Source organism: Thunnus thynnus, chromosome 14 (assembly GCF_963924715.1).
Source record: "Thunnus thynnus chromosome 14, fThuThy2.1, whole genome shotgun sequence".
In the NCBI taxonomy this organism is placed as follows: Eukaryota; Metazoa; Chordata; class Actinopteri; order Scombriformes; family Scombridae; genus Thunnus; species Thunnus thynnus.
In genome coordinates this window covers 28617563-28644721 of record NC_089530.1, presented here as the reverse complement: position 1 = coordinate 28644721, position 27159 = coordinate 28617563, and the positions used below count along the sequence as shown (strand labels likewise).

Sequence of the window (27159 nt, the reverse complement as noted above, 5' to 3'; positions counted from 1 at the left end):
TCACTGTAAATATTGTGAACCCGACCTTTTTCTGATCTATCGTCTTGAATCTTCTTTAGTCTCTTTTTTTTCTTTTGTTTTCTCTTAGTTTAAAAGCAGAAGTGATGCTTCTGTTGTTGATGATTATACGTTTCATTTGTTTCTCATAAAGAGCGTATCCGGTATTTTCAACCTGCAGTTTCCGTGAGTCCTGTTGCTACGTGAAACTCATTCATCTCATAGACGATGTCATTTGACTCACAGTTGGAGCTCTCCTGGTTCATCTTTTTTTCATCCACCTCATTCATATCAATGAGTGGGAAAAAACACCTCAATATATAATGATACATTTTATTAATAGAGCACTTTTCAATGTACTCAAAGACACGATATAACCGATTACAATTCAACAGCAACACAAACTACAGCCTCCAAAATACGTTGAATCGGCGCCTCTGTGAAACAGATTAAACAAAAACTGAACATTATAACCTTGATGAAGGTGAGATTTATTGCAGGGTCGTTGTATTAGACTGACTGACAGTGATCAGAAACAAGGATTCGGTGTTCACGTGTCCAGTTTCTGTCAAAGAAAAAAGAATATTTGGGTCTCTCAAACCCGGGATCCACATTCCCACTTATCCATATTCCTGATACTAGAATATGTTGTTTACATGCACAAACACATAACTGAGACACTAATGTCTATGTGACGCTGCTGGCTTTACATTTTAATAAGTGATTAAACGACAATTTTAGTAGATTAGCGCAGAGGCAACATTTATGATAAGATGTTTTTTTGCTTGTGGAAAGACTGTAATTTAGACTTTATCCAGTCACTGTTCACATACAGGAGCTGCAGTATGTTCATGAAAGCACAAAGGAGGATCAAGTTATTCTGAAAACAGAAAAAAAAAAAAAAAAAATCATGTCAGATATGAACTGACAAAGAAATTAGGTTTTGCGGATTTAAAGGAGTTTTTTGGTAAATCCTGCCAGCCTCTCTATTGGCTCATCTGTCAGTAAATCCTGTTATATAAACAGAGAGAGTCATATACTGAATGGAGAGAGTGAGCTAAAACATTGAACAGAGGAAAAAAAGAGAGAGGAAGAGAGGGAGGGAGGGAGAGGAGAACAGATGGAGGAAGAAATGATGACAATAAAAAAAAAAAAAGAAAGATCTACTACACGTCTACTCACTCCTACATTTAGATTCTGAGCATTTAGCCGATGTTCACGGACAAAAACACGATTTCTCATAAAACAAAGTTGAAATAATTGAAACTGGTGGTCATAATATAAACCTACAGGATCATTAAATTATCCAAGGAAGTCCTGAATTTCTATGATAAGCAATACTGAGGATATTGTGGAGGGAAAAAACACTTCATGACTCTATTGTTGAGCTGTGGTGTTCATATGCAAGCAGAAACCTCTAATATCTGACATTTGAGAGTCAGCAGGGGTGTGTTGTTGGAAGATTCAGGTCAGAATAGAAACAATCATCTCACATGAGCTGCAGCCACTCTCTCATTGTGAATAAAGAGCTGCTATACAGCTATTACAGTCTGGGGAAGATTGTATTTGACGAGCTACAAAATCATTTCAATACTAACAATATATTACAAAATTCACCATAGAAACCATAGCACCAAGACTGCTTTGTTAAAGGTAGAAAAGTACCAGAGAATTTCGATTGTTTCAGACAATTTTGTTAAGATTTGAGGGCTGATACACTTGATCGTTGCATTTTATTATTTTTTTGTTATTTTAGGCAACGTCATGTCACAGACATTTGATATTGATTATGGTGTTCCTCAAGGAAGCATTCTGGGTCCTCTTCTATTTTCTTTATATGTCAGCTCCCTCTGGGCAACATTATTATTCAGCAAGATGTCAAATATCACTGTTACACAGATGATACACTGTGTTTCATCAGATTCTTTCAACATTATCTGTCTCACTAATATCAATATTTGAATGAGTAGAAAACAGAGTTTACTTGTAGAAAAGTAGTGAGACAGAGATGGCAGTCAGTGTTTAATTTTGATACTTAAAGGACACATATTCTGCACATTTCCAGCTCTATATTTATATTCTGGGGCTCTACTGGAATATCTTTGCATGATTTACAGTTAAAAAAAACTCCTTATTTATCTTCTACTGGTCCTTTATGCAGCCCCTCAGTTCAGCCTCTGTCTGAAACAGGCTGTTAGCTCCTGTCTCTTTAAGGCCCCGCCTCCTGATGAGCCCACTCTGTTCTGATTGGTCAGCTTTAGGAAGCTTCCCCCAGCTCCGGAGGCTACATAAAAAAACTATAGTAGCAGGACTTCACTTCTTTTTCTCACTCTTTACTCCAAATATAAACTTCTCAAATACATCCATAGATGTTCAAGCCCAAATAAGATCTGAAATATGTGAGTGGACAACGTGAACAGCCTGTGGAACAACCTCAGCACAAAGACAACACAACAGATGGCTGATTGTGGTCATGTGATGGGAAAATAGACATCGCAAAAGAAGCATTAAGAGCAGGTTGAAGCCCTGGTTTTTGACTTGCAGGCAGCATTTCTACATATGTTCACCTCAAGTTTTGGAACCATGCTTAACATCTGACATCAGAACATGATATAAATAACAGAAAACTACAAAAAGCTGAATATGTTCCCTTTTAAGAACAATTCTTAATTTGATCATTTTGAGGCAAGATGAAGTTCTAAGAAACATCTAAACATGATATCTGAACTGACTGATTGTTTAACCATGAATGACACATGGTGGTGACAATGACAATGGTACAACATTTGACACAAATGGCATAAATTGGGTTTACAGGTTTTTTTGCCCTTTAAAGGATAAGTTCACAGTTTTTCAAGTCTGTCTTAAGTCAAGTGCCCATATGAACAGTGAAAGAGGTTTTCCTCGCTGTAATCATTCCTCTTGTTCATACTGGATATTAAAAGATCCTTCAAATGTGCTTTCAATGGAAGTGATGGAGGCCAAAATCCACAGTGTGTCCACACAGTTATTTAAAAGTCATATTAAGTGGATATCTGACACATTTACAGTCTTTTTAACATCAAATTCCCTCTTTGTGTTTCCTCGGACAGTGTTTCCCTGTTGAGCTGCAGGTGGAAGTATAGTAACAAAAAGAAGGACTTTGGCACTAAAAAGACTGTAACGTTGAAAGATATCTACTTGATTTGACTCATTTGGACGCTGAAGCTTCATATTAGCTTCAGATAAACTTTGAAATACATTTTTGCACAGAAGGAGGACTGTGGATTTTGTCCCCCCATCACTTCCATTGTAAGGTCATTATGGAGGGATCTTCTAATGGTCATTATGAACAGGAGGAATGATTACAGCAAGAAAAACATGTTTCACTGTTCATTTTGGCTCCTGACTGTTGTTTTAAGACACACTTGAAAAATTGTTAATCCATCCTTCAAGTCTGAGAGGTCTAAGCAAAGACAACCACAACGATCTTTTGGCATTAAAACAAAAGATGGATTAATGTGCTATATTCCCATTTCAGCTGGACCTGCTGACTTTCCTGATTCATGAAGCAGATCATGTAGAAGCATCTCTCTCTCTTTCACACACATACATCTGCCCTCCTCACCTTGTCGAGGGAGAACATGGCGAACACCGGTCCATCGTGCGCTTTGACTGTTTTTAGCAGCAGCGGTTCCTTCCAGATGTAAACATCTCCAGTGGCGGCACCAGTGAACACCAGCGCCTCACTGCGACCGTAACACACCGACATCATGGTTTCCGGTCGGCTGACGCTCCTGAACGCACCACGCCTGAAGGTCAGACCACCACCTGGAGGACAAAGAGAGAAATGCTTGATCAGAAGAATTAAAAACTTGATCACTGTTGGAGCTATTAACATGAAGTTGAGGACAAATAACAAGAGATATCCACCAATGTCAGATTATTTGCAGTCAAATATTGCCCATATTGTAAGAAAAAACTTAAAATATTAATTCTGGAAAATAAATGAGACTTTTTTGGGTTTCATGAGCCTAAAGGTCACAAGAATTCACAGATGTTACACACAAGAGGAAACACTGAGTTAGATATTCTCTCGTGGGACACTGGCTGTTGTAGCAGCAAAATGTCAGCAAAGGACAGTAAAGTATAAATAACTTTATGGTGAACAAGTGGGGAATTACATGTAACACAAATTGTGAGTACAACACCAGAAAATGGTAAAATAAAATATACCCCTAAACGTGGACTCCTGAAAGAAATTAGAGAGTTTTTTACTGTAATACACCTGATTGTATTAACTCTGTCCACCTAACATCCCCTTTTAACATTCTTAAATAAAAATTAACATCCTAAAATAACATTAATAATGTTTTTTTATTTATAGAGCACTTTTCAGAACCCTTGTCACAAAGAGCTTCACTTAGGGCAGCAAATTAAAATTGATTTTATGGTTGGCACTGGCTATGGAAGCAGTGCAATAATTTACCGACTACTGACACAGAACAGGAGTCTGTGCCAGAAGTTCACAGGCTGTTGGTCTGGACTGGTTTTCCATGCCGATAGTTTGTTCTGTTGGTACGGAATGGGTTAGGGTTAGGGTTAGGGTTTAAGTGCAATTAAACGGGGCATTTTTACTGCATTTTACTGTTTCAGAATATTTTCTTTTGCAGATGCTGTTGAACCCAGAGTGAAACATCCTGCCTGCGGTTTTACCTGCATGTTGCCAGAACTTGATGTGTTTGATTCCCACAGTGACCAGTTTGTCCATCAGCATGGGATTACACTTCACCACAAATATTTTCTCCTTATGACCCCTGCAGAAAAAAACACATACACACAATTACATGCAGTCGGATAAACACATAAAAGAAGATATGTACTCTGGCTTTTACTGTACTTAAACTATAAATACTGCCAGTAGTTTAAAGTATAAGACAGTAGTCGTTAGGTGTTCTCTCCTCCATCTCAAGCAGTCAAGGCAGCCAGTGGATTTTCTTTTTTACTATTCCTGGCAGTAGTTTACAGTAGTATCAGTTGTAGTTTTTTTACAGCAACTGGTAGTAGTTTTATAGTATAGTCGTAGTTTTTACAGTACCTGGCAGTAATTTACAGTAGTTTACAGTAGTATTGGTTGTAGTTTTTTACAGTACCTGGCAGTAATTTACAGTAGTATTGGTTGTAGTTTTTTACAGTACCTGGTAGTAATTTACAGTAGTATTGGTTGTAGTTTTTTACAGTAGTTTACAGTTGTATTGGTTGTAGTTTTTTACAGTACCTGGCAGTAATTTACAGTTGTATTGGTTGTAGTTTTTTACATTAATATTGTTTGTAGTTTTTTTTTTTTTTTTTTACAGTACCTGGCAGTAATTTACAGTTGTATCGATTGTAGTTTTTTACAGTAGTTTACAGTAGTATTGGTTGTAGTTTTTTACAGTACCTGGCAGTAATTTACAGTTGTATTGGTTGTAGTTTTTTACATTAATATTGTTCGTAGTTTTTTTTTTTTTTTTTACAGTGTCTGGCAGTAGTTTACAGTAATATTGGTTGTAGTTTTTTTTTTTACAGTACCTGGCAGTAATTTACAGTAGTATTTACAGTACCTGGCAGTAGCGAGTTTCTCTCCTCTCTTCCAGTCCCAGACTATAATTGAATGTCCGTCATCGACTCCCACTGAGACCAGACTCTTTCCATCAGCTGGATCAGAAACAGAGAGAAAATATATCAGGAGGAGGTTGTTGCCTTCTTCACATCGGAGCCATTTTTAACAGCACAGGAAGGAAAACTCAAGCTGGAGGACCAAGAGGAATATTTTGAGGTACTTCAGAGTCAAATAGACAGCAGATAGAAAATACCTTTACTAAAGTATTGTTTTTAAGTATAACTTTGAGGATTGGTGCTTTACTTTAATGTCTCGATTTTCTACATATGAGACTTAATACTTTGGCAGTTTGTGTGATTTTTAAATTGCTATCTATTACCTGCTGTTTAATAAATAACAAGACTAGATGGAAGAAAGTCACACCTGGTGTTTTTCTGTGTAATTTCAAACACCAGTGTTGTCCTGATGCATATAAACTGGCTAGAATATGCCACTATCCTGTCAACTTTTCTGATAAGCAGAAATTTTATCACAACCAATCCCCACAAATGGCCAGTTTAATCTCCTGTAGGACCAAAAAGTTCATTGTTGTGCCCCTACATGGAGCTGAAATGGTTAATAAGTCGATTAGTTCATTGACAGAAAAATAACAGGCAAAAACTTTGATAATTGATTAATCATTGAAGTCATTTTTTAAGCAAAAATGCCAAAAACCTTCTTGTAGCAGCTTCTCAAATGTGAATATTTTTTATTTCCATTTCCCAGCTTTCCATGATAGTTTTCCATAGAGCTTATGTTCTATTCACGTCTTGCTTCTAATGTGGTTTCCTTCTTACAATACTCCTATAATGGAATAATACTACCTTGCCCTCAGTTTTCCATGTGCAGTTTGATACAACACAACAAAAGAGCTCAACACCAACTAAAACTTCAACCAAGACACACACGATGGAGGATAAAGGACCTGTCGGCGCTCATACTGGACTTAACTGCTGCTAATTTATCCACTGATGCCAATCAAATAATGCAACATGGCCAATGTGTGCACTAGACCAAAATGGTAGACTTTTATAGTTATTTATTACATATTCCACATATGGTTTTCTTATAACTTTAAAAGTATTTTGATCTTTGTGATCAACAGTATTTTTCTTTCTTTCCTATCTACTGTGTGTGTGTATGGCGAGCTGCTGCATATAAATATCCTGACAGGTATAAATAAAGTACCTGAGAAGTCCAGAGCACACACTCCTCTCTGGTGAAATCCTTTCAGCAAAGAGAGACACTTCAGCGTCTGGATGTCCCACACATGGATGGCCGGGTCCCTCCCCACCTGAACACACACATTACATCATTATTATCAACATAATTCAACATATTTATGCCAATTAATTAAACCTGCGACTAAAAATCTTGGTGTAACATTTGATCCGTCATCTTAGGAACATTTCATTCAGCTGGGTGTGTGTGTGCGTACCTGTCCTGTAGCAGCGTAGTCCTTCAGCGGGTGGATGCTGAGACTCAGGATGTCGTCATCATGGCCGAGATAGAAGCGCTGACTGTGCAGCTGCCGGTTGTAGACCACGCCCACTGCCGCCACGTGGTACAACACCTCCCCGCCCTGAGTGTAGAACAGGTTGTTCCTGCAGTCGTAACCACGGTACCTGTGCACACACACACACACACACACACACACACACAGTAACAGCAGAGATCTCTACTAGTTGAAGCAGCTGAATGGAGTTTGTGTGTCGCAGCAAAAGCTGTAATCTATAAACATAAAACTCTCCTGGTTGAATCATAAGTACAAAAGGTAAGGTAAGGTAATGAGGACATAAAAGCTTCAAGGTAAGAGATAACTATGACTCCCTGGATGAATTTTGGCAAGAAACATCCAATCACAGAGCTTAAAATTCTCATCTTTTACAGATTCTTACATAAAAGTGACTCAAATGTTTATTCAGGCATGAGACCAACATGTAAAGCTGACATCACACTCACATAAAGAGGTGCATGTGTCAAACAGCTTATATAGATAAACTGATGAGTTACCCGTGCACAAACTGCAGCCGGAGACCCTGGTCTGGACCTCGTTGTCTCTTTAAAGATCCAACTTGTTGTTTCTTCTCTCTGCTTTGTTGTCGTAACTGAGGCAAGTCCTCCTTATACACCTGTGAATACACACACATTCATGTCTCATAATTAAATCATTAATGGTCAATATGAAAGTGTGGGACATACTGATGAAGAGTTGGGAGCGAGAATGTAAACACTCCTATCTGCCCAAATATCAGACAGACAACATACTTGGTTGTACAGATTATTAGAAACAATAAGGATTTTATGAATGAACACAATATCTGATTACTGTAACACAAAAGAACAGGTGGAGTTTTGTTTTAATTAAACTTGACTTTGAACTTGACTATCAATAAACTGTAAAATCCCTTCAGGCTGCAGCGACGTTTCTCTCTTTTGACATTCAAGTGTGTTTGGCTGCATTTTCCTCTGAATTAACATTCTGACCATCTCACCTTCCACCTGCTGCTTGCATTGCCTTGTAATTATTTTGTGCATCATTGATTTGTCTTATTATAGCTGTAACTAACGATTATCGCAGCCGCAAACTCAATGAAAACCTCAGTGCACATTTGCACTAAAAAAAAAACCCCATTTTCTCAGTAAATCTGTCCATGAATCTTTGTGTTAATTAGAACATAAAACTGAGACAGTCTGCTGGGTTTTACACCCTCAGCCTGCTCATTTTTCATGGAAATGATTGTGCCGAGAGTGAGTCGGCGTGTTTCAGCTGTCTGAGAGTTTTTCACAGGGAGAGACTTTGCTCCCAGGAGGTTTTTTTGGGGGGGGGACTGGCAGCACTCTACTTTCACTCTGCTTTCCATTTACAAAACGGGAATATTTCTGAAGCGTCACGGCGGATCAGCACTGTGAGGTACAGACCATTTAACTGTGACTGGAATCCAGACTCACTGATTTCTCCTCACTGCGTGATAAAAATATATCAAAAACACACATTTTCTATTTCACCTTGGGGAGGAGAGAGCTTAACATTGATGCCTGAAGGCTTTGAGCTCAAACACATCTTCCCTTTTTTACTATTCAACTTTTCATTTTAATGTCCTAATAATCTATATATGTATAAAAACACATTTCCATCTCATTTGAGGTGCTTCAAAGTGAATGTGAGCTAAAAATTTATTACTAGTGTCACTAATTAACTGAAAAATACATATAGTGAGAATGAAAAAAGTCTGATGGAAGGAATATAGGACGAGAAGAAGGGCAGGCCAAGGATATGAGAATACAATAAATAAAATAATACACAAATTCATGTTTTCCTGCTCTTTCCAATTAAACTTTGGAGCCGCTGATAAACAAACATGCTCTCTCTCTATCTGTCTTTGTCACGCACACACTTCGAGCTCTATCTCCAAACAGCACATTGTTGCACCCTGCAAACAGTATTCACAGGGACGTGCGCCCGGCAGCGGCTGGCGGTGCAGATAAGGCGTCTTTTACTATCGCCATGGCAACTGCACAAAGCCCCCCCGCTGCTCTCTGGCTGATGGGGAATATGGATGAGGAGCTGATATAGTTACAACACAATCAGCAGATGTCCAAAGCTGCTCTGCTGAAACAACTCTGGACCAGCTAAAGGTTGCGACTGTGGATCGCCATGGCAACTAATCTACATAGTTGTAGCTAATTTGTAGGTTGAGGTCTTCATGCACTGCACTCGATCCGTAAAACCTGATCTGATTCAAACACAGCCAGACCCGACTCGAATAGACCCGAGGACTATAAATGTATAAATCTATATAAATAACTGAAACTCCTATTTTCACCTGTTTAAAATCTGAGACTCAAAATTCATTTAACAGCATAAATCTACTGATTTTCCTAAAATAAGTTCAGTTTCAGTTCACTTGTCAGAACTTTTTTCTCTTCCTTGTCAACTATTTGCATAAAACAGCTGGTTTTACCTCCTTCTTCTTCTCCTTTAACCCTTCTATTGTGTTAGGGTCAAATTTGACCCGTTATCAAGTTTAGATGTGTCAAACATACTTTTCATTTTTTCTGATCAAAACAAGGCTTCATTACATCCTCCACCATGGCCTATGGAATATGATGAAACACATTTTGATCTTTTTTCTTTTTTTTAAATGCCTATTTAAAAAAAACAGGTCACATTTGACCCGGTTGTTTATGCAGAGAAATACATATTAAATGATGCCAAACCATCATGAATAACAAAAAATACAACAAAACAAAAATAATAGTAATAAAATCCTATAAAAGATAGTATAATAATATTGTGTAATAATATTAAAATGATGCTCCATGCCAAGAAAGCATATTGACTTGAATTCAATTGTAGAGTGGAACGCAGCAAATATGATCCCAAACAGGCTTTCTCGTGCTTTATTTCTCACATCTCACCACACATCTGGCTCAGCATGCACACACGCAGACACACACACACACACACACACACACACACACACACACACACACACACATACACACACACACACACATATACATATACACACACCATGACTGAGAATGACACTTGTTGTGTGATTGATATATAGTATATGCAGTCAATTTTGAGCCATAACACAACAGATATAACAATAATTGCTCATTTTAACATATAAAAAAAATATAAACAAGTTATTTTGGGAATTATTTTGTTTATCATGAGCCTCTCCTGGGCTTTTCCTGTTCTGTTCATCATAAGCAATAAAATAGATAAATTTGGCCTTTTTTAAACTAAAAACGATTTGTAGATTGTAAGTTAAATGTGGTCTAAGGTACATAAAATATCAAAGTAAGTAAACATATATTGTGGTTATGGTTGAATAACAAGTCACTTAGCAGATAAAACATGTTTCTGGATGATAATTAGTTTTTTTTCAGTGCTTGTTAATGAATTCAAACACGGGTCAAATTTGACCCGTTAACACTAAAGGTGTAAACCCTTTTCTAACACATTAACGTTAACTTGTTCCTCATGTTGGCAAAGAAAACCTCCATTTTTCTGTTCATGTTACAGTTTAAATTCTCCTCTCGCCTCTAAACGCACCGTTTTCTCCCGCAGTGCTTGTGATCACATGATCATAGCTGATACCACGTATGCTCAGGTCCATTCGGATTCACTGGTGGACATATTGACATACAGATCTGAGACCTGCGGCAGTCAAGCGCCTTAAAGATTAGACTTGATTAGGCAGAGAGGAAGGGACCTCTATGTGTAGGTCATACCTGTCTGTCATAATTGATCTGTGTTTCCTGCTCGATGTCGGAGTCGAGCTCCGGGACGTCCGACACATCGCTGTCTGACTCCTCACTGTTAGAGTCTCCGTGACTGTCTAAAGAGGAGAGACAGACAGACAAAAGCTCAGTTTAATCAAATTACCTCAAATTTGGCCATCTCTACTTCCTGGTGTCAGGCACGCACGATGCTCTGCAAAGGAATGAATGATTATAATGGACAACTCATTCACGATCATCTTGGCTTTAAAGGACAGCAGCAATATCATTTCCTCTCAAATTAATTCTGACATGTTTAACTAATCTAAAGAAAAAACATATTTGCGACACGTGCATTCGAGAGGATTGAAGCTTATATTCAGCTTCAGCAGTCTGAGTTAGTCATATCAAGTGGATATCTGACACATTTACAGTCTTTTTAGCATCAAATTCCCTCTTTGTGTTTCCTCGGACAGTGTTTCCCTGTTGAGCTGCAGGTGGAAGTATAGTAACAAAAAGAGGGACTTTGGCACTAAAAAGACTGTAACGTTGAAAGATATCTACTTGATTTGACTCATTTGGACGCTGAAGCTTCATATTAGCTTCAGACTGTGGATTTTGTCCTCCATCACTTAGACCTTCAGACCGACATCAGCTCTGTGAATGAAATTCAGATGAAACGGGTCAATGCGTTTATGCAGCAGGATGCCAACACAGAAGGCTCAGCAAAAAAAACAACAGCGGTCATCCAGCAAAAAAGTTGAACCAGACTCAACTTTTTGCTGCAACACAACCCGACGTCTGCATCGGCCAATCACATACATGCAAACATGCACGTTCCTGATAGATTACTTTGCAAAGTGAACGCCGTGTTTCTGCTGTTTACCTTGCAATCATCACAACGAACGGAGTTGTAAAATCCTGTCTGAGTATTACAAACCACTGCACTGTGTTTTGGCTTCTGATAATCCTTTTAAATGCGTTATCTGTAGGTCCAACTACACTTCCTGGATTGTATTTCATTGTCTCACCAGTACGTTAAACACAAGTCTCCACCACTGCAGCCCCTTGTATTGTTTTAATGTGTGGCAGCCTTACATTGTAAGTGCAATATGAGGAGATCTTCTAATGGTCTGTCTGAACAGGAGGAATGAAAAGGGGGTCTCTACAGCCAGATTAAGAAAACCTGGAACCACTTCAGGGACACCAATTCACAGCAAAGACCACTGGAGCCTCTCAAAGAGACCTGAAACCAACTAGAGAAGCGTTGTTTACATCTGCTCAACTCTCCATCGTTTCCCTACCTTGTATGTTGACGTCCACTCCTCCGTTCATCACAGACTCAGGAAGGAACCTCCACTGGAAGAGGGCGTGGTCGGCTCCACCCGTGGTCAGCACCCACTGCAGGTCATGTGACCAGCGGACGTTAGTCACGTGGGCAGAATGGCCGATGTACTTCTTGAATTTGGCTCCTTGGAGGAAAAAAAGAGACGACTCACGTTTAACAACAAAACAACGAGGTTAAAGTGTAAAAGATATAAAAGAAAAGAAAGATGGAGACCTTTCCTGAGACAGGGGAAGCGGTAGAGCTTAACGAGGCCGAGGTCGTCCCCGGTAACGAGCACGGCGGCAGAGTGATTGGCATCCACGGCGTTGACCTCTGTTAGATCTGAGTATTTAGGCCAGATACCGCTGACCTCTGAGCCCAGGACGCCACTCCAGGACGCCCAGCGCTGACCTTTCACCTCCTCCTTACTGACGACCGGCTTCCCCACTGCAGCGGCGGGAAAGGAGAATTATGAAGTTAACTTTCGACGAAATACTAAATTCACTTTGTCATTTCTGTAGATAATGTTCCTATTTCCAGCCTATTTGCAGATTTTTATCATCGACAATCTCCTGCGACAGACAGAAACAAGCAGAGGAAATGTGTGGATGGTGCAGATTCTAATCCTCCACACTGAATCTGTTCCGAGTCGAAGCTGAGTGGGTTTCTGTTGGTGGACGTGTTGTGTGTTGTGTGAAATCTTGTGTGGAGACAATGAACAGTCTGCTACATCAGCACCACACACACACAGCCTCCTGCAGTCTTGTGTGTTTTTTTGTGGTATGATTCTGTCTGATTTCTTTCTTTCCTCCTTCCTTCATTTTCCTGAATGTTTAAATACATTTGAGAAACGTGAGGGTGAAGGCGTGAATGTGGAGACTCACTGGGCATCCGGTAGAAGAGGCGTTCTCCAGCTCCGTCGTTGCTCTGCAGGATCTTGCTGTCCAGAGACCAGTCCAGGTGTGTGATAAAACTGGTGGATTTACTGCATTCTCCTACCTGCAGACAGACAAACAGAACAAAAAGACAAAACTGAACTCAAATCATGTCTATACATAGGAAGTTTTTTGTTGTTCTTCATCTGAGAATAAAATGATACATCATGCATTTTAGCAAAAGAGACACGATAGCTGTTTTCTAACTTCTTTAAAGACTCATATTCTGCATATTTCCAGCTCTATATTTATATTCTGAGGCTCTACGGGAATATTTTTGCATGAATTCCAGTTAAAAACTCCTTATTTATCTTCTACTGGTCCTTTATGCAGCCCCTCAGTTCAGCCTCTGTCTGAAACAGGCCGTTTTAGCTCCTGTCTCTTTAAGGCCCGCCTCCTGATGAGCCCACTCTGTTCTGATTGGTCAGCTTTCAGGAAGCTTCCTCCGGCTCTGGAGGCTACGTAAACAAACTATAGTAGCAGGATTTCACTTCTTTTTCTCCTTCTTTACTCCAAATGTCAACTTCTCAAATCCATCCGTACATGTTGGAGCCAAAATATGAGAGTGAACAACAGATGAAAAACCTTAGCAACCGCCTTAGCAACAAAGACTACAAAATGGACAGCCGTTTATGGGCATGTGTGACAAGTCGATGTTGGCTCATCTGCAAGGTAGAAAAAAATTAGGTATTGATTTTGTTGTTGAAGCCCTGACTTTTGACTTGCAGGCAGCATTTCTACATACGTTCACCTCAAGTTCTGAAACTTTGACCATGTTTAACATCAGAAAACCACAAAAAGCAGAATATGTCCTCTTTAAGTTAGTTTTAGACATCTGTGTGTTTCCTAGCTGGCTGATATGGCTCCACCCCTACCTTCTTGTATCTCTGGGCGACAGCGTAGATGTCCACAAGTCCGTCATTGGAGCCGACGGCGAGATACGCTCCATCCGGAGAAAACTTCATCTCATGGATCACCTCCTTCCTGTCTTTGATGTGAACGACCTCCGTCATGTCTCTGAGACGGAGGGAGACAAATATCCTGTTAATACCATGTTGTTGCACTTCAGTTCATGTTTTAGTTTTTCTTTTTATTTGTCTGATTTGTTTATTGAATTGTGTTTGTGTGTCACCTGACTCTCAGCACTGTGAAGGATCCGTCCTTCATGCCAAGAGCCAGCTGGGATCCGTCCACGCTGAACGCCACGCTCCGTACCGCCTCCTCCATGTTACAGCGAGCGATGAGGGCGTGATCCACCAGACTCCACAACCTGACACACACACACACACACACAGATGCAGCTATATTTAGTCAGATACACACTTAGAGGTATTTCTCCATTACTGTAACCTGAAGCTTCACATATCCTGAATTTTAAAGATCATGTAAGACTTGGGAGCATCTTTTGTACATATGGTCTGGGAAAGTTCGTCTTCCCGTTCTGGCACAAAACTCTACATTACTTAGGAAACTGGCTGGATTCCACACTGCTGTCGAGTCCTCAGCTCTGTGTCCTCGAGGGCAGGACAGAAGATACTCTAAAAACTGCATAATCGAAAGAACGGACGGACGAAATGATCAGGACCGCTTCTTATGAAAAGATGTTGGCAAGAATTAATAGAGAGCAAAAAGTGACTGAAATGTGGAATAATTGTTGGTGTGTCTTAAATAACTAAAATTAATGTAGAGTTCTGATTTTAATTGCTGCTTTCATGCACTTATAATATGAATTTACTGCTATTTATTTATGTAAAGTGTAATGAATGGCTGTTTTTTTTTACTGCTGCTTAGTACACTCTTGATTTAAAGGGCACCTATTCTGCACATTTCTAGCTCTATATTTATATTCTGTATATCTACTGGAATATATTTGCATGATTTACAGTTAAAAACTCCTTATTTATCTTATTTATCTTTAAGGCCCCCTACCCAATGAGCCCACTCTCTTCTGATCGGTTAACCCTGTCTCGGCCGACTTCTGGGGGCTACATAAACCCTTTTTCTTGTTTCTTAAATCCATCTGTACAAGTTCAAGCCGGAATCCGATCAGCAGCAACCAAAGGCTACAGAACAGACGGCCATTTGTGGACACGTGTGACGAGCCGACGTCAGCAAGGCAGAAAAAAGCGTTGTTAGTGAAGCCCTGAGTTTTGACTTGCAGGCACCGAGTCTTGGTACTATGATCATGTTTAACATCCAACATCAGAACAGGATATAAATAACAGAAACCACAAAAAGCTGAATATGTTCCCTTAAGAAATAAAACATTTTCATTCCAAGAACATGTAAGACAGTGGTAGTTAATGTGTTGCTGTACTAATCTTTAAATAGCACTGTGAGAAGCTGCTTTTGCCTCCTGTGTGTTATAAAAGACTAATTGTTTCAAAAATAACCACAGTTAAATCTGCCACCGTTATCATTATTGTTAACTGCATTTGTGCCGTCAAAATTTGTAAAGCTTAACAGCTCACAGAAGTGTCAATTAAAAAATAATTAGAAAAGAAAAAGTAAAGTCAGCAAACAGCCGCAACCACATCTGCATCTGTGTTGCTTTCATTATCACCTCTGTGTGTGTGTGTTTGTTTTCATACTGTATATAATTGGCCCCAGAGGAATCTCCTGTAACACTGAGAGAAAACAGTGAGCAGATGCACTAGAAATCAGCTCTTCCCTGTCAGTAACCACCATAGATGATGCTCTCGAGCAAGAAAACTAAATATAATCCCTCCGGTTGAGCAGGTAGCGTGCACCTGTAGCAGCCTGTGGTTTATACTGGGCAGCTCCCAGTATGTATGTAAATCTGACCTGACAGAGCGGTCGTCGCTACCGGTGACAGCCAGAGGTTTTTTGGGGTGAACGTCCAGCGCCCAGAGCTCGCCCTCACTGTGTCCCTGCATGATCAGCAGCGGCTTGTCTCGGTCCCTCACCATCACCTGGACAGACACAAACACACGGAAGTCTTGGAAAAACAATTTATAACTGAGATTAAACGTGATAATTAACTTCTAAAGTTGCATGATGGATAACTAGAACACAGACAGAATCATAACATAACTGCATCTCCCAGGAGACACTGGTTTGGTGATTTGCAGATCCAGAAACCAGCTAAATTTAGTTTAAAACTGTTTTTACATGATTATATTTCAATGTGTAGTTTGGACCTGTTTCACACTGAAATGCTGAATAAACAACAGTTTGTCGGATTTCTTTTGTCCTGCAAAACCTTAAATCCGTGCTGACATAGTGTCTGTGTGGACATAATCAGATTTAGAGTAAATATGTTCCTTATTTTACAGGTTTGTTGGATTGTCTGGTTCTGTAAATACTGGAAGCAGTTTGAGAGGTTTCACACACACCTCTCCTAGACATTACATTTATATACCAATAAATCGCACTAGCAAATACATTTCAGGGGATACATGATGTTGAATGAATTATGTTTTCTGTCAACATAATGAGAAAATGTTGTTAATTAACGTATCTGGCAAGTTGCAATAATGCTGATACTGAACATATCAGTAAAATGCTCAATGACAACTTAGTTTTTTACTTCCCAAACGTCCAATCTTGGAGTCAATATCAGCTAATAGCAACTACAACAATATTAAACAGTTTTATGGTTATGTTTAGACACTGGCAGCCCTTAGTTAAGGTTACAGAAAGTTGTCTGCAGTGACTTGAAGCATGAGACACGACGTGTTTATTAACATTTAACTGAAACCACCTCAAGTGTAAAGACGCCCTGGTCAGCACAAACTGATGCGAAAAGGTGTCAACTTTGAAAATGTGTACTTACATTAAAATGTAGAGAGAAATGTTTCTTTTTTTGGTTGGTGCTGCCTACTTTTATGTTTGCTTTTGATTCTGTGGTTGCTTGTTTGTTTATTTTTGCAGATCACATGACTTTTGTACCTGAGAGATGGTGATGGTGAGATTACTACCATAAACCTCTGGGGGGGTTTTTTTTTTCTAAATCTCACCTGCACAATTTGTTTCTTCTCTTTTGTTGTGTTGTTTTATGCTGCTTTGTTTTTACTGTTCAAATAAATAATGATTGAAAAAAATAAATTAAAAAAAAAATAAAAAATGTATGGAAGCCCTGAAAGGCAAGCGAGAAAAATCTTTCTTCTGGGGATCCAATTTCTAAGTCTTACTTCGTTCCATAAAAAACAGTTTTTCTAACACACGAAAAATTAGAAAACTGATCCTGGCAAAACTTTTTTTTTTTTGCTTGGCAAAACTTTTATTCCCACCTTTTCACAGATGAATTTTTTTATTTAATTATTTTTTTTATGGAACTTAGAAAGATTATCCTGGAAAAACCTTTTTTTTTTTTTACTTGTTCTTAACTCATGAACACAAGAGAGAAAGGAATTAAGATCAGACTTAGAAATTGGATTTCTAGAAAAAAAAAAATTCTCACTTGCCTTTCAGGGCTTCCGTAAAAAGGAGAAAAACTGGAGGAAAACATTTAGAGAAACTGGAGATCCAGGTGAATGTCTCCAGCAGTCAAATTCATATGAATAATGTGAGGTGTATTCGGTCTGAACACATCTAGTAGTAATATAAATGTTCTATGTGGTGCTTCATAAGGTATTTTAAGGGTAAAAGGAAGTGATGAGTGTGTGATGTGATGCTTTTGTTGCGTTATGAATGTCACTAACTGGTTACTGTGAGGTAAACTGTGTGTGAGCCAATGAGGAGTCAGCATTCAGCAGGAGGCGTTTATACCGGACCAAAATAAAACTTTAAAAATGTCTCTTCTCCCTCACCTCGAAGATCTCGCTGTCCTGCGTTCCCGCCAGGATCCGGTCGGCTCGCCAGCAGACGCTGCGAATAGACAGACCTGAAGAGGAGGAGGAGGAAGAGGAGGAGGAGGAGGAGGAAGAGAAGATTTATGTAGGCAAGTAAACATTTCACAATGGTCCCTCTGTGTTTATTTTGATCCTTCAGAGTCATATCAGACAGAAGTATCTCCTCGTGATTGGTCTCTATTCCACATTTTGAACCATAGATGTATTCGGCACTAATAAATGTATCAGTAATTAATGATTAGGTGATTAATCCTTCATTAGTCTTTCAGAGAGCAGAGATCATTCAAATTAATTTTACTGAATGTGGAGGATACATTTAATTTTCATGATAATCGTGGAAACTAGGGGTGTGCAGAGAGCCCAGTATTTGTATTTGTATCTGTATTTGTTGAGGCATCAAAATTATTTGTATTTGTATTCAAATAAGAGTGGACAGAGGCTTAAAAATCCTGTTTTTGTTTTTATTACGCTTTTAATTTTAGAAAATTCATGTTCATGAAGTGTGTGTCAGTAGTTCAGCTTTATCTCTGGGGAACACTCCCAACTCTCGGTTTGATGTCCAAATTAGGAAATGTGCGTCATGTAGCAGGTGGATGTGACTCCCCTCACTGAGACCTACTGATAGACGTCACAACGGAGTAGAGGAGAGACACTGAGATAGCGATGTAACCGACCTGCACTCTGGTATTTGACATAGTTTATTTTTCTTCCTGAAAACAAATAATTTTTGAAATATTTGTATGAAACAAATATTCGTAAAAAAAAATATGCCGAATAAGGTATTTGTATTCGGGCATACCACTAGTGGAAACCATCAATCAACACTGCTCACATTTCTCTATAATAAAAACCACATACACTCTTTTTCTATCAAACCGCACAATCAATACAGTTTTGTAGTTTCTGGTGTCGTCGGCGTAACATTTGACATCCTGCCTGCAGTAATTACTACGACCACTAGATGGCATCACTCAAACACAACTATATGTCATTTTTGGGTGACTGACATGATCTATTGTGTTGTTTTTAAATGTCAAAATGGGCCAGTTTGAATGAAACAGTATGTACAGGTTTGACTGGTACCGTTTTTGTGATCTTCACATAAGCTTGTTTCCATATGATCGATAAATTATGACCTTACAGTCACAAAAAAACTTCCATATTGCTTTGTGATCTCTTGACCTCAACATAACAAGTTTTTCTATTCACAATTATTTCACAAACTAGTTTATTATTACAGTTAGAAGATGTAAGATTCATGTATAACTATGACAGCCTGGCTCACTGCAAGCAGAGTGTTAAACTTTTTTTTTTTTCCTCAAGACACACACACTTGCTGATAAACGATGTGAGAGAACAGGAGCAGAGATTGTGTTTTATTTTTACTCTGTAGCCTCCCAACCTCACCGTCAAACTCTTCCACCACCAGCTTCTAAAACTTAATTAGCGGAGCCGTTCAGCCGCGCAGCACTCGCCAATTACAGCGTCTGCTGCCGCTGATGGCATGACTCAGCGTGTGATGTTTCCTGTAACTTTGTTAGAACCTCCTCCCTGGAGCTTCACCAGCCAAAGCAACCTGATACCAGAAGAGTTTATGACGCAAATTGGAAATAATTGAGGAAGTTTTTTTTTTTTTTCCAGCAGTGTTAATAGCAGCAAGAAAGCGCCAGACAGAAAAACTTGACATCAACAAATCACTTATAAACGACCCAAAAGGAAATCTGTCTTAATGTGGCTATTAAAATTCAGCTCTGAGTCCGACTACATCAAGACTTTGGGCTCGGTTTGTGGTTTCTAACTGGATGATGATTACCGAGTGTCCGAAATGTCTGTCTGTCACTGTATTGGCCGGCATATAAGACAAAAACTGGGGGGTTGTCCAAAACCTACATGAGGCTCTCCACCTGAATATTCCCTTATGTCCCACCGTGGGATCGCTGGAAGACCTCAAACCTCTCCTACTAATCACACTGACCACAGCCAAGAAGACGATATTACAAAACTGGAAAGACACAACAAAATTATGTGAAAACACTTCCAGTACTTCCAGATCTGGTTCCTCTTTAAATATATTAGCTTCAACTCAATCACCCCACCAACAGTAAATATACCACACCCATTATCAGCCCAAATATAAGACAGTATTCTATTCAGGACATGACATTTATTAATGTTGCTGTGGTTTATTCCAGTCTGTTACAGTCAGTCAGCATTAAAGGTGTTTGTTGTACTCAGTTTAACCTTCAGGAGTTTCTGAAGGATTGTGTAATGGTGTTTTTTGTTTTTTTTTGCCGCAGAGGAAATAAATTCATGATGAGTTGAAAACGAGTCCAAAGCGTCTTCAGACATCTTTACTGCAGAAACAGAACCGAGTCCGAATCGTCTGTCAAACGGCAAAGAATTACTGCTGTCACAGACGACGAGGAGCTCAAACAGACAAAAACAAACTGTCAAATAAAATGAATTTGACTGTTTCCAAGAGTCTGACAGGAGAGAGTCTGATTTAATGGAAGTATTTCACTTTTACAAGGATGAGGAATCTCTTCTCACATAACTGATTTAATAACATAATTATTATTATCTCAGGATGAGTTGTGATTGTATCTTCAGAAAGTCTTTTTCCCCAAAACAGCTGTTGGAAAAGGGGGAGTCATCATATATTTGTGCTGATACCATATTTAGGGAGAAGTGAACGAGTGAATGAGCTGATGAGAATGTCAGTTTTGTAGGTATTTGATCATAAACCAAAGCGCTAAATCGAAAGTAAAAGGATCACCAAAGTCTTGAGAGGAACATAAATGTCTAAAACACATTTCATGACAATACATTCAATAGTTTTTGAGACATTTCTTTAAAAACTCCAAATATGAACCTCATGATGGCAACCAAAGTCATTAGGATTCATCCTCTGGGCACCATGAGTGATTGCACCAAATTTTGTGCCAATACGTTCAGTAAATGTTGAGATATTTAACAGGATGGTGGCACTAGATGAAAAGTCAGAACATCACCAAAATCACTGAGATTCATCCTCTGAGCACAACAAATATCTGAACCAAATTTCTTGGCAATCCATCCAACAGATGTTGAGATATTTCAGTCTGGACCAAAGTGATGGACCGACCAACTGACCAGACATTTCCATCCATATGTGTGGTGGCTGCAGCCTGGCGTGGCGGAGCAGTGTGGGCATTTTGGCTTGATTGCTTGCTGCCAACGTGCTTCGCTGTCATTCAAGGCTGGCTGTCGGTGTGGAGGGACTGCTTGACCCGCTCGGGGGCTCGGCGTGGTCGCTTCTCGTTTCCCTTGCAAAGGAAAGGTGAAGACCAACTTCTCCCACTGTGTTCTTCTCCCACCAACCCCTAAACACAGCTGCTGCTTCGGTATTGTCTCAGTTATTGCTGTTTCAGCTATTGTGCTTCACAGCTGATGTCTTGCAGCTTGGAATCCTTCTTAAATAGGTCGTTTTCTTATTGTTTGTGTGTATTTTGTTTTACAGACATAATTATTCCCCTTACTTAGTTATTTCCTTCTTTGATTTGTTTTAAGAATTAAAACAATTTGGGTTATTTTGGTGTTTCATTATTCTGTAAATATTAATTTGGGGCTTATGTAATTGTGTTGCATTTTGTTGTCACCACCAGGGCTTTTGTACCCTGTTGTTGTTTGCTGTATATTAATCTTCTTTTCTTTTATTTGACAGGTGCTGGGGACCCAGGCAGCAGTCAGTCCACTCCCCCACTGGTGGGATTCCTTCGCACCCCCATTTTTTTTTGCTGGTTTGTTGTGTCACAGGTGGTTTTTCTTTGCCTTGGTTTGATCCCTGCTGCCTTGGTAAGCCCCAGCCCTGTCTTCAACCCCTTTTTTGGTTCGCCTTCCTGTGCCACTAATTCTTGGGTTACGCCCTGGGGGCTGACATTTTTTAGCTAATTACCTTTTTTTTTTGTTTCTTTTTCTCATATTTTGTCTAATAAATTATTTTTAATTGAACACGACCTCTGCGCAAGTGGAATCTATTATCGAACCTGTGTCTTGCTCATTTGCTTGTGGTTAACTCCCAATTTAATCATTTCCAAGGGTGAAATTCCCCCCACATATAACCATCATGACTAAAAATATAGCACACACCTTCTGTTTCATACAATCTATCATTCTTACCTTCAGAAAGGAAAAAAAACAAGGTTCAACCTTTCCTGTCCTTTAACCTCATTAAAATTTAACCTTCCTCGAAAGCCTTTAACCTCCAACTTCTCCAAAAACGAGGCCATTTCCAGCTCCGACTGCGGAGCGGAGATGACAAAACCTTTTCTAACTTTCTCCTCGGAAATCTTCAGAGGGGAAGCGTAAAAAGGAGGTCAGGGGGGCTTAATGACTCACCCCTGAGCTTCTCCTAAAGGGAATTCATCTCTTCCTCCTGGTGGGGAGCAGTATTTACAAATGAAAAGGAGGAGAAGGGTTCAAACATTCAGCAACACCTCTGGGTTTTTTCCCAAAATCAGGTCAGTTCCCGTCTCCTACTCAAGACAGAAGATGACAAACTTCTGCACGTCTCCTCTACTCGTTAAAAACTTCTCCTCACACCTCCGGGAAAGAGAAAGAAGAAAAGATAAATTCTTATCTCTAAATAAAGACAGAAGATCGTCTGTCAAACTTCTCTTTAAATATCTGCAGAAGGAAATGAGAAGGAGCGAAAATGATTCAAGCTTTGGAGCAGCAAGACCTTCAAATGACAAAGGAGTCTTAGATTTCAAAATGACCTTTTCTCTTCTCTTTATCCATTTCTTCAGGAGTCAGAGGGGAGGAAGAGGAGGAGTTTGCCTTTTAGAAAAGAGATATATATAGTGATATTTAACTTTGGTGGGTTTATCCAGGTTTAATGATGTTTAAATAGCCAGTCAGCGTGTGATGGTGGGCATGGAGACAGAAAGGCCAGAGCTCTCATTAACTGGTTTAAAGGTCTCAAAGACATAAAAAAGATGATTAGTGAAGTCCATGTCTTTGTCTGACACACTTTATTGTCCCTTTGGTACCATTTTCTGATAAGTCACCCTTAATGAAGCTTTAATTAATGGTTTTATTAATCATTTACTTTATGCATCGCTTATAATTTTGTTTAATCTTGCTATTTAGAGATCAGAAATGTTAAAGGATGAGGTTTTTTTTCTTAAAACAAACAGTCAGGAGCCCAAATGAACATCGATTCTTGCAATAATCAGTCCTCTTTCTGTGCAAAAATGTATTTCAAAGTTTATCTGAAGCTAATATGAAGCTTCAGCAGCGAAATCAATGAGTCAAATCAAGTAGATATCTTTCAACGTTACAGTCTTTTTAGTGCCAAAGTCCCTCTTTTTGTTACTAAACTTCCACCTGCAGCTCAACAGGGAAACACTGTCCGAGGAAACACAAAGAGGGAATTTGATGCTAAAAAGACTGTAAATGTGTCAGATATCCACTTGATATGACTAACTCAGACTGCTGAAGCTGAATATAAGTTACAGATACACGTTTAAATGCATTTTTGCACTTAATGACTGTGTGTTTAAGATTCTATCTCATCAGTTCTTTTAACCTTGAGCCATGAGCTCCTTCAAACGTGGTCCAGATATGTGTCCGGCATGTGGGTCAAAATAAAAACCCAGAAAGAACAAGCCTGGTACGAGAGGATGCCAGAAATAGTACTCTGGCCTTCTTGGACTGTGCAGCAGTACACACCGAAGAGGACAGAAGCCCTCACATTGAAGTATACAGGAAAACCCCACACACACATGAGCACTAACTCTGACTCTCAACACCGGGTTGAGAATGTGCCCACGAGTACACAGAGGCCAAAAAGAAGGAGCACAAACACCTCAAGGAAGCCCTAAAAGCCAAAAACCGCAGGCGAAGAAGAAAAGAGGAACAAAGAATTGAAAGTCTGATCTGCAGCGTACCTTTGTATCCCTGCTCGGCCTCCCGCAGGTCGATCTTGGTGATGGGTTTGAAGTCGAAGTCCCACAGTCGGATGCAGCCGTCTCTGCCTCCTGTGGCAAAACCCTCCTCACAGGAATACATGCTGAAGATACCAGCCTGCACACACACACATACACACACACACACACACACACACACACACACACACACACACACACACACACACACACACACAGAGGAGACGGGTTAACTCACCTTGAAAGCATTTCTACTTCCTGTTGCTGCTGCAGCTCTCTCTCTCTCTCTCTCTCTCTCTCGTGTGTGCAGGTGTGAGGAGGAGACTCACCCCGTGAGCGGCCTGAACCGTTTTTATCAGGTTGAGTCCCTTCCAGACGTAAATGTCCCCGTTGAGCGCCCCGGAGTATGTGATGTCATCTTTAGCCGACGCCACACACAGGATGGTCTGCAGGTCGCCCGTCTTCCCGAAAATCCCCCTCTTTGGAGTGAGAGCGTTACCACACAGAGACCAGAACTACAGACGGAGAAGAGACAGACATGAACCCTTTACATTAACCTGATGACAGTTTAACATGTCGGTCGCACGTCTCAAGTCATTTTGATTTAAACGTCACAAAGCAGCACAAGGTCGAACATGCAGAGAAATCTCCAGCTACGTTAGCGGATGATGGATCAGTATTTAATTGAAATAATGTAAAACTAGGAGGCAACATCATGAGATCAAAGAATTTATAATATATATTTCTTTTGGTTTCTGATATTTTCTCAAAGGAGAACACAGGACAAGTGATTAACAGAGCAGAAATGTAGCTGTAGGAAACAAAAAAAGGCTCAGTTAGACTTAGTGTTTATTATCTGTCTTCATTTCTGATGCACAAAGAAAATAAAATCAGTTAAATAAACACTGAAACGCTGTGAAAGAGACAGTCTGAAGCTGTTGAGGAGATTCTTGTAGTATTTTAGTTTTAAGTTTTAAGTTTTAAAATCCATCAGTGATGCAGCCTGAAAGAGAACAACTCTCTCTGACTCTCTGCTCCAATAACGTCCCGTCATGTCTGAATAAATAACACGAATGACGAAAAGACACTTTACCATATAGATAAATAAGCCATCGATGTTACATATTCTGTGTTTGAAAAGGGCTTAAAAGTGTTTTACCTTGATGTGTTTGACTCCGCAGCTCACCAGACGGTTCTGTTGAAACGAATCCCAGCAGATATCGAAGATCTAGAGGACAGAAGAGACGGTGACACACACACATATATATACACAGGCTGTATAACACACACACACACACACTCTCTCTCTCTCACCCTGTCTGAGTGTCCGGTGGCTGTAGCCAGGATCTTCCCTCTCTTCCACTCCCAGATACACACTGTGTTCTTGGCATCCAGGCCGACCGAGGCTAACCGCTACAGAGGAGAGAGAGAGAGAGAGAGTTATAATTTCAGAGGAAAGACAAACATAAACAGATAAAGTGTGTTTTCAGGGGAAACTACCTGTGATTTCCTCTCATACACACACACTGTAGATGATTATGTAGATTATGTCCATATTAGTGATAAAAACAAACTATATAATTTACTATAATAATATAACACTCTAAAAGAAGCCAGTCTGCATAATGAGTACTTATACTTTGTTGATATTACTTGAATTCAGGACTTTTACTTGTAACGGAGTATTTCTAGATGACAGTATTTGTACTTTTACTCTAAATAAAGGATTTGAATACTTCTTCCAGCAGAGAAGATGGTGGGATGTATGGCGTGCAGGACTTTGAGGCTGGAAATCCCTCCCTGAGGTCGGGTTTAGGCCGATAAAAAAAGTTCAGTTCTGGGAAAGATTCAAGTCAGCATTGACTTTTCAAGGGAAAATGGACTTTAGAGTTACTGGAGGACAGTCCATGAATGTTTTTCAGATGATAATTTTGATTCCAGTCCCGGACTCTACACTATATTAGGTGACCCACTAATTGTGTCAGACTGTGTAGCTTCAGCTTTGACCCAGACTGGTATAATAATGGTTTTGTGGAGACTCCGAGGGAATCATCTTTTCATGAATGAGTTACACAGCCGGGCCCAGTCGCCTCGTTTGAGGAAATCTCATTCAGAATAAGAGTCAGGATGGATCAGTGTGTGTGTTTTACCTGAACTTAACCAAATAAAGAGCCTGCAAAGTGTTCAGTATTAAATAAATTAGACTTTAAGGCTGCCACTCAGGATTATACTCATTATCCATTAATCTGCATATTATAATTAAAGTTGTCTGTTATAATTCCTTAGAGCTCTTCAAAATGGAGGTCTTCAAATGTCTTGTTTTGTCTGATAAACAATCCAAAATCCAAAAAGATATTCAGTTTTCTATCATGTATGACACATAAAAGCTTCAAATCTGAGAAGCTGAAACCTGCTAATTTTCCTTAAAAAACACTAAAATGATGATTTGATTATCAAAACATAAGACCATATGGAATAAATGTTGAGCACATGAACTTAAGAAGCTGATTGTAAACGTTTCAGAAACGTTTCCTCTGATGAGGAGCAGCAGCAGCAGCAGCACTAAAGCAGTAAACACACAGTAATAAAAAACATATTCAGACTCTGTGGTCCAACTTAATAATAAATCATCTTCACCCAAAGTCTGAGCTTTTGATTTATTATTAAATTGGATTTATGATTATTTTATTGATCGTGCGTTTACTCTGATTTACTCAGGAGCTGTTAAGTCTTCGGCCAGAAGCAAAAAACTGCCGACACAACAGTAAAGATAAATTACAGAGTCACTTCTCAACTCAGTGTGATTTTGTTTCTGGGCATATTTTGATAAAGTCCTGGACTTATTCCCATTGTGTCTGATATTTTCACAGTCCATTAAGAAGAAATATGACAATACTAAACACAGGTTCCTGAATACTAAGAACAAATAATCAATAAAATGTAAATATTCAACAGTTGGGCAATAGGAGGATTAACTTTATTTATCAGATTTCACTAAAAAATCACAGCCAAAGAAAAGAAAAGTCTGTTAATTTTTGTTTTTGAGTTCCAGCTGTTTTTTTGTTGTTTTTTTAGCTCAGTCATTTTAAATCTGGTTTACCGGATAATGTTTGAAGTGTTTTCACAGCAGCTTTAAATGTTTCTGTTCCTAATTTCTGGGATGTGACTGTTCTTCAAATACTGACATAAAGATGAGCTCATAACCTTATTGAAGCTTTACAGCAGCGTATTAACGACGTACCGTATTTTCTCTAATAGTGGCCGGTATTCAATTAAATGGCCGGGGGTTTGGTCGACACAA

The 27159-nt window shown here is 39.3% G+C and overlaps 1 protein-coding gene across 1 annotated transcript in view; it reads right to left on the bottom strand.

Moving 5' to 3' along the window:
* The window catches only part of LOC137197421 (echinoderm microtubule-associated protein-like 6), a 97151-nt gene that overhangs the window by 35445 nt on the left and 34547 nt on the right, over positions 1-27159 (bottom strand). The window contains exons 3-20 of the mRNA XM_067610822.1: positions 25173-25271; positions 25018-25086; positions 24188-24373; positions 23862-23997; positions 17890-17963; positions 15923-16050; positions 14250-14387; positions 13993-14134; positions 13067-13181; positions 12417-12629; positions 12160-12327; positions 10868-10974; positions 7631-7749; positions 7056-7242; positions 6806-6911; positions 5580-5673; positions 4693-4793; positions 3605-3807 (exon numbers count right to left, since the gene is read on the bottom strand). Coding sequence (XP_067466923.1) covers positions 3605-3807; positions 4693-4793; positions 5580-5673; positions 6806-6911; positions 7056-7242; positions 7631-7749; positions 10868-10974; positions 12160-12327; positions 12417-12629; positions 13067-13181; positions 13993-14134; positions 14250-14387; positions 15923-16050; positions 17890-17963; positions 23862-23997; positions 24188-24373; positions 25018-25086; positions 25173-25271 — 2385 coding nt within the window. The remainder of the gene's footprint in view (positions 1-3604; positions 3808-4692; positions 4794-5579; positions 5674-6805; positions 6912-7055; positions 7243-7630; positions 7750-10867; positions 10975-12159; positions 12328-12416; positions 12630-13066; positions 13182-13992; positions 14135-14249; positions 14388-15922; positions 16051-17889; positions 17964-23861; positions 23998-24187; positions 24374-25017; positions 25087-25172; positions 25272-27159) is intronic.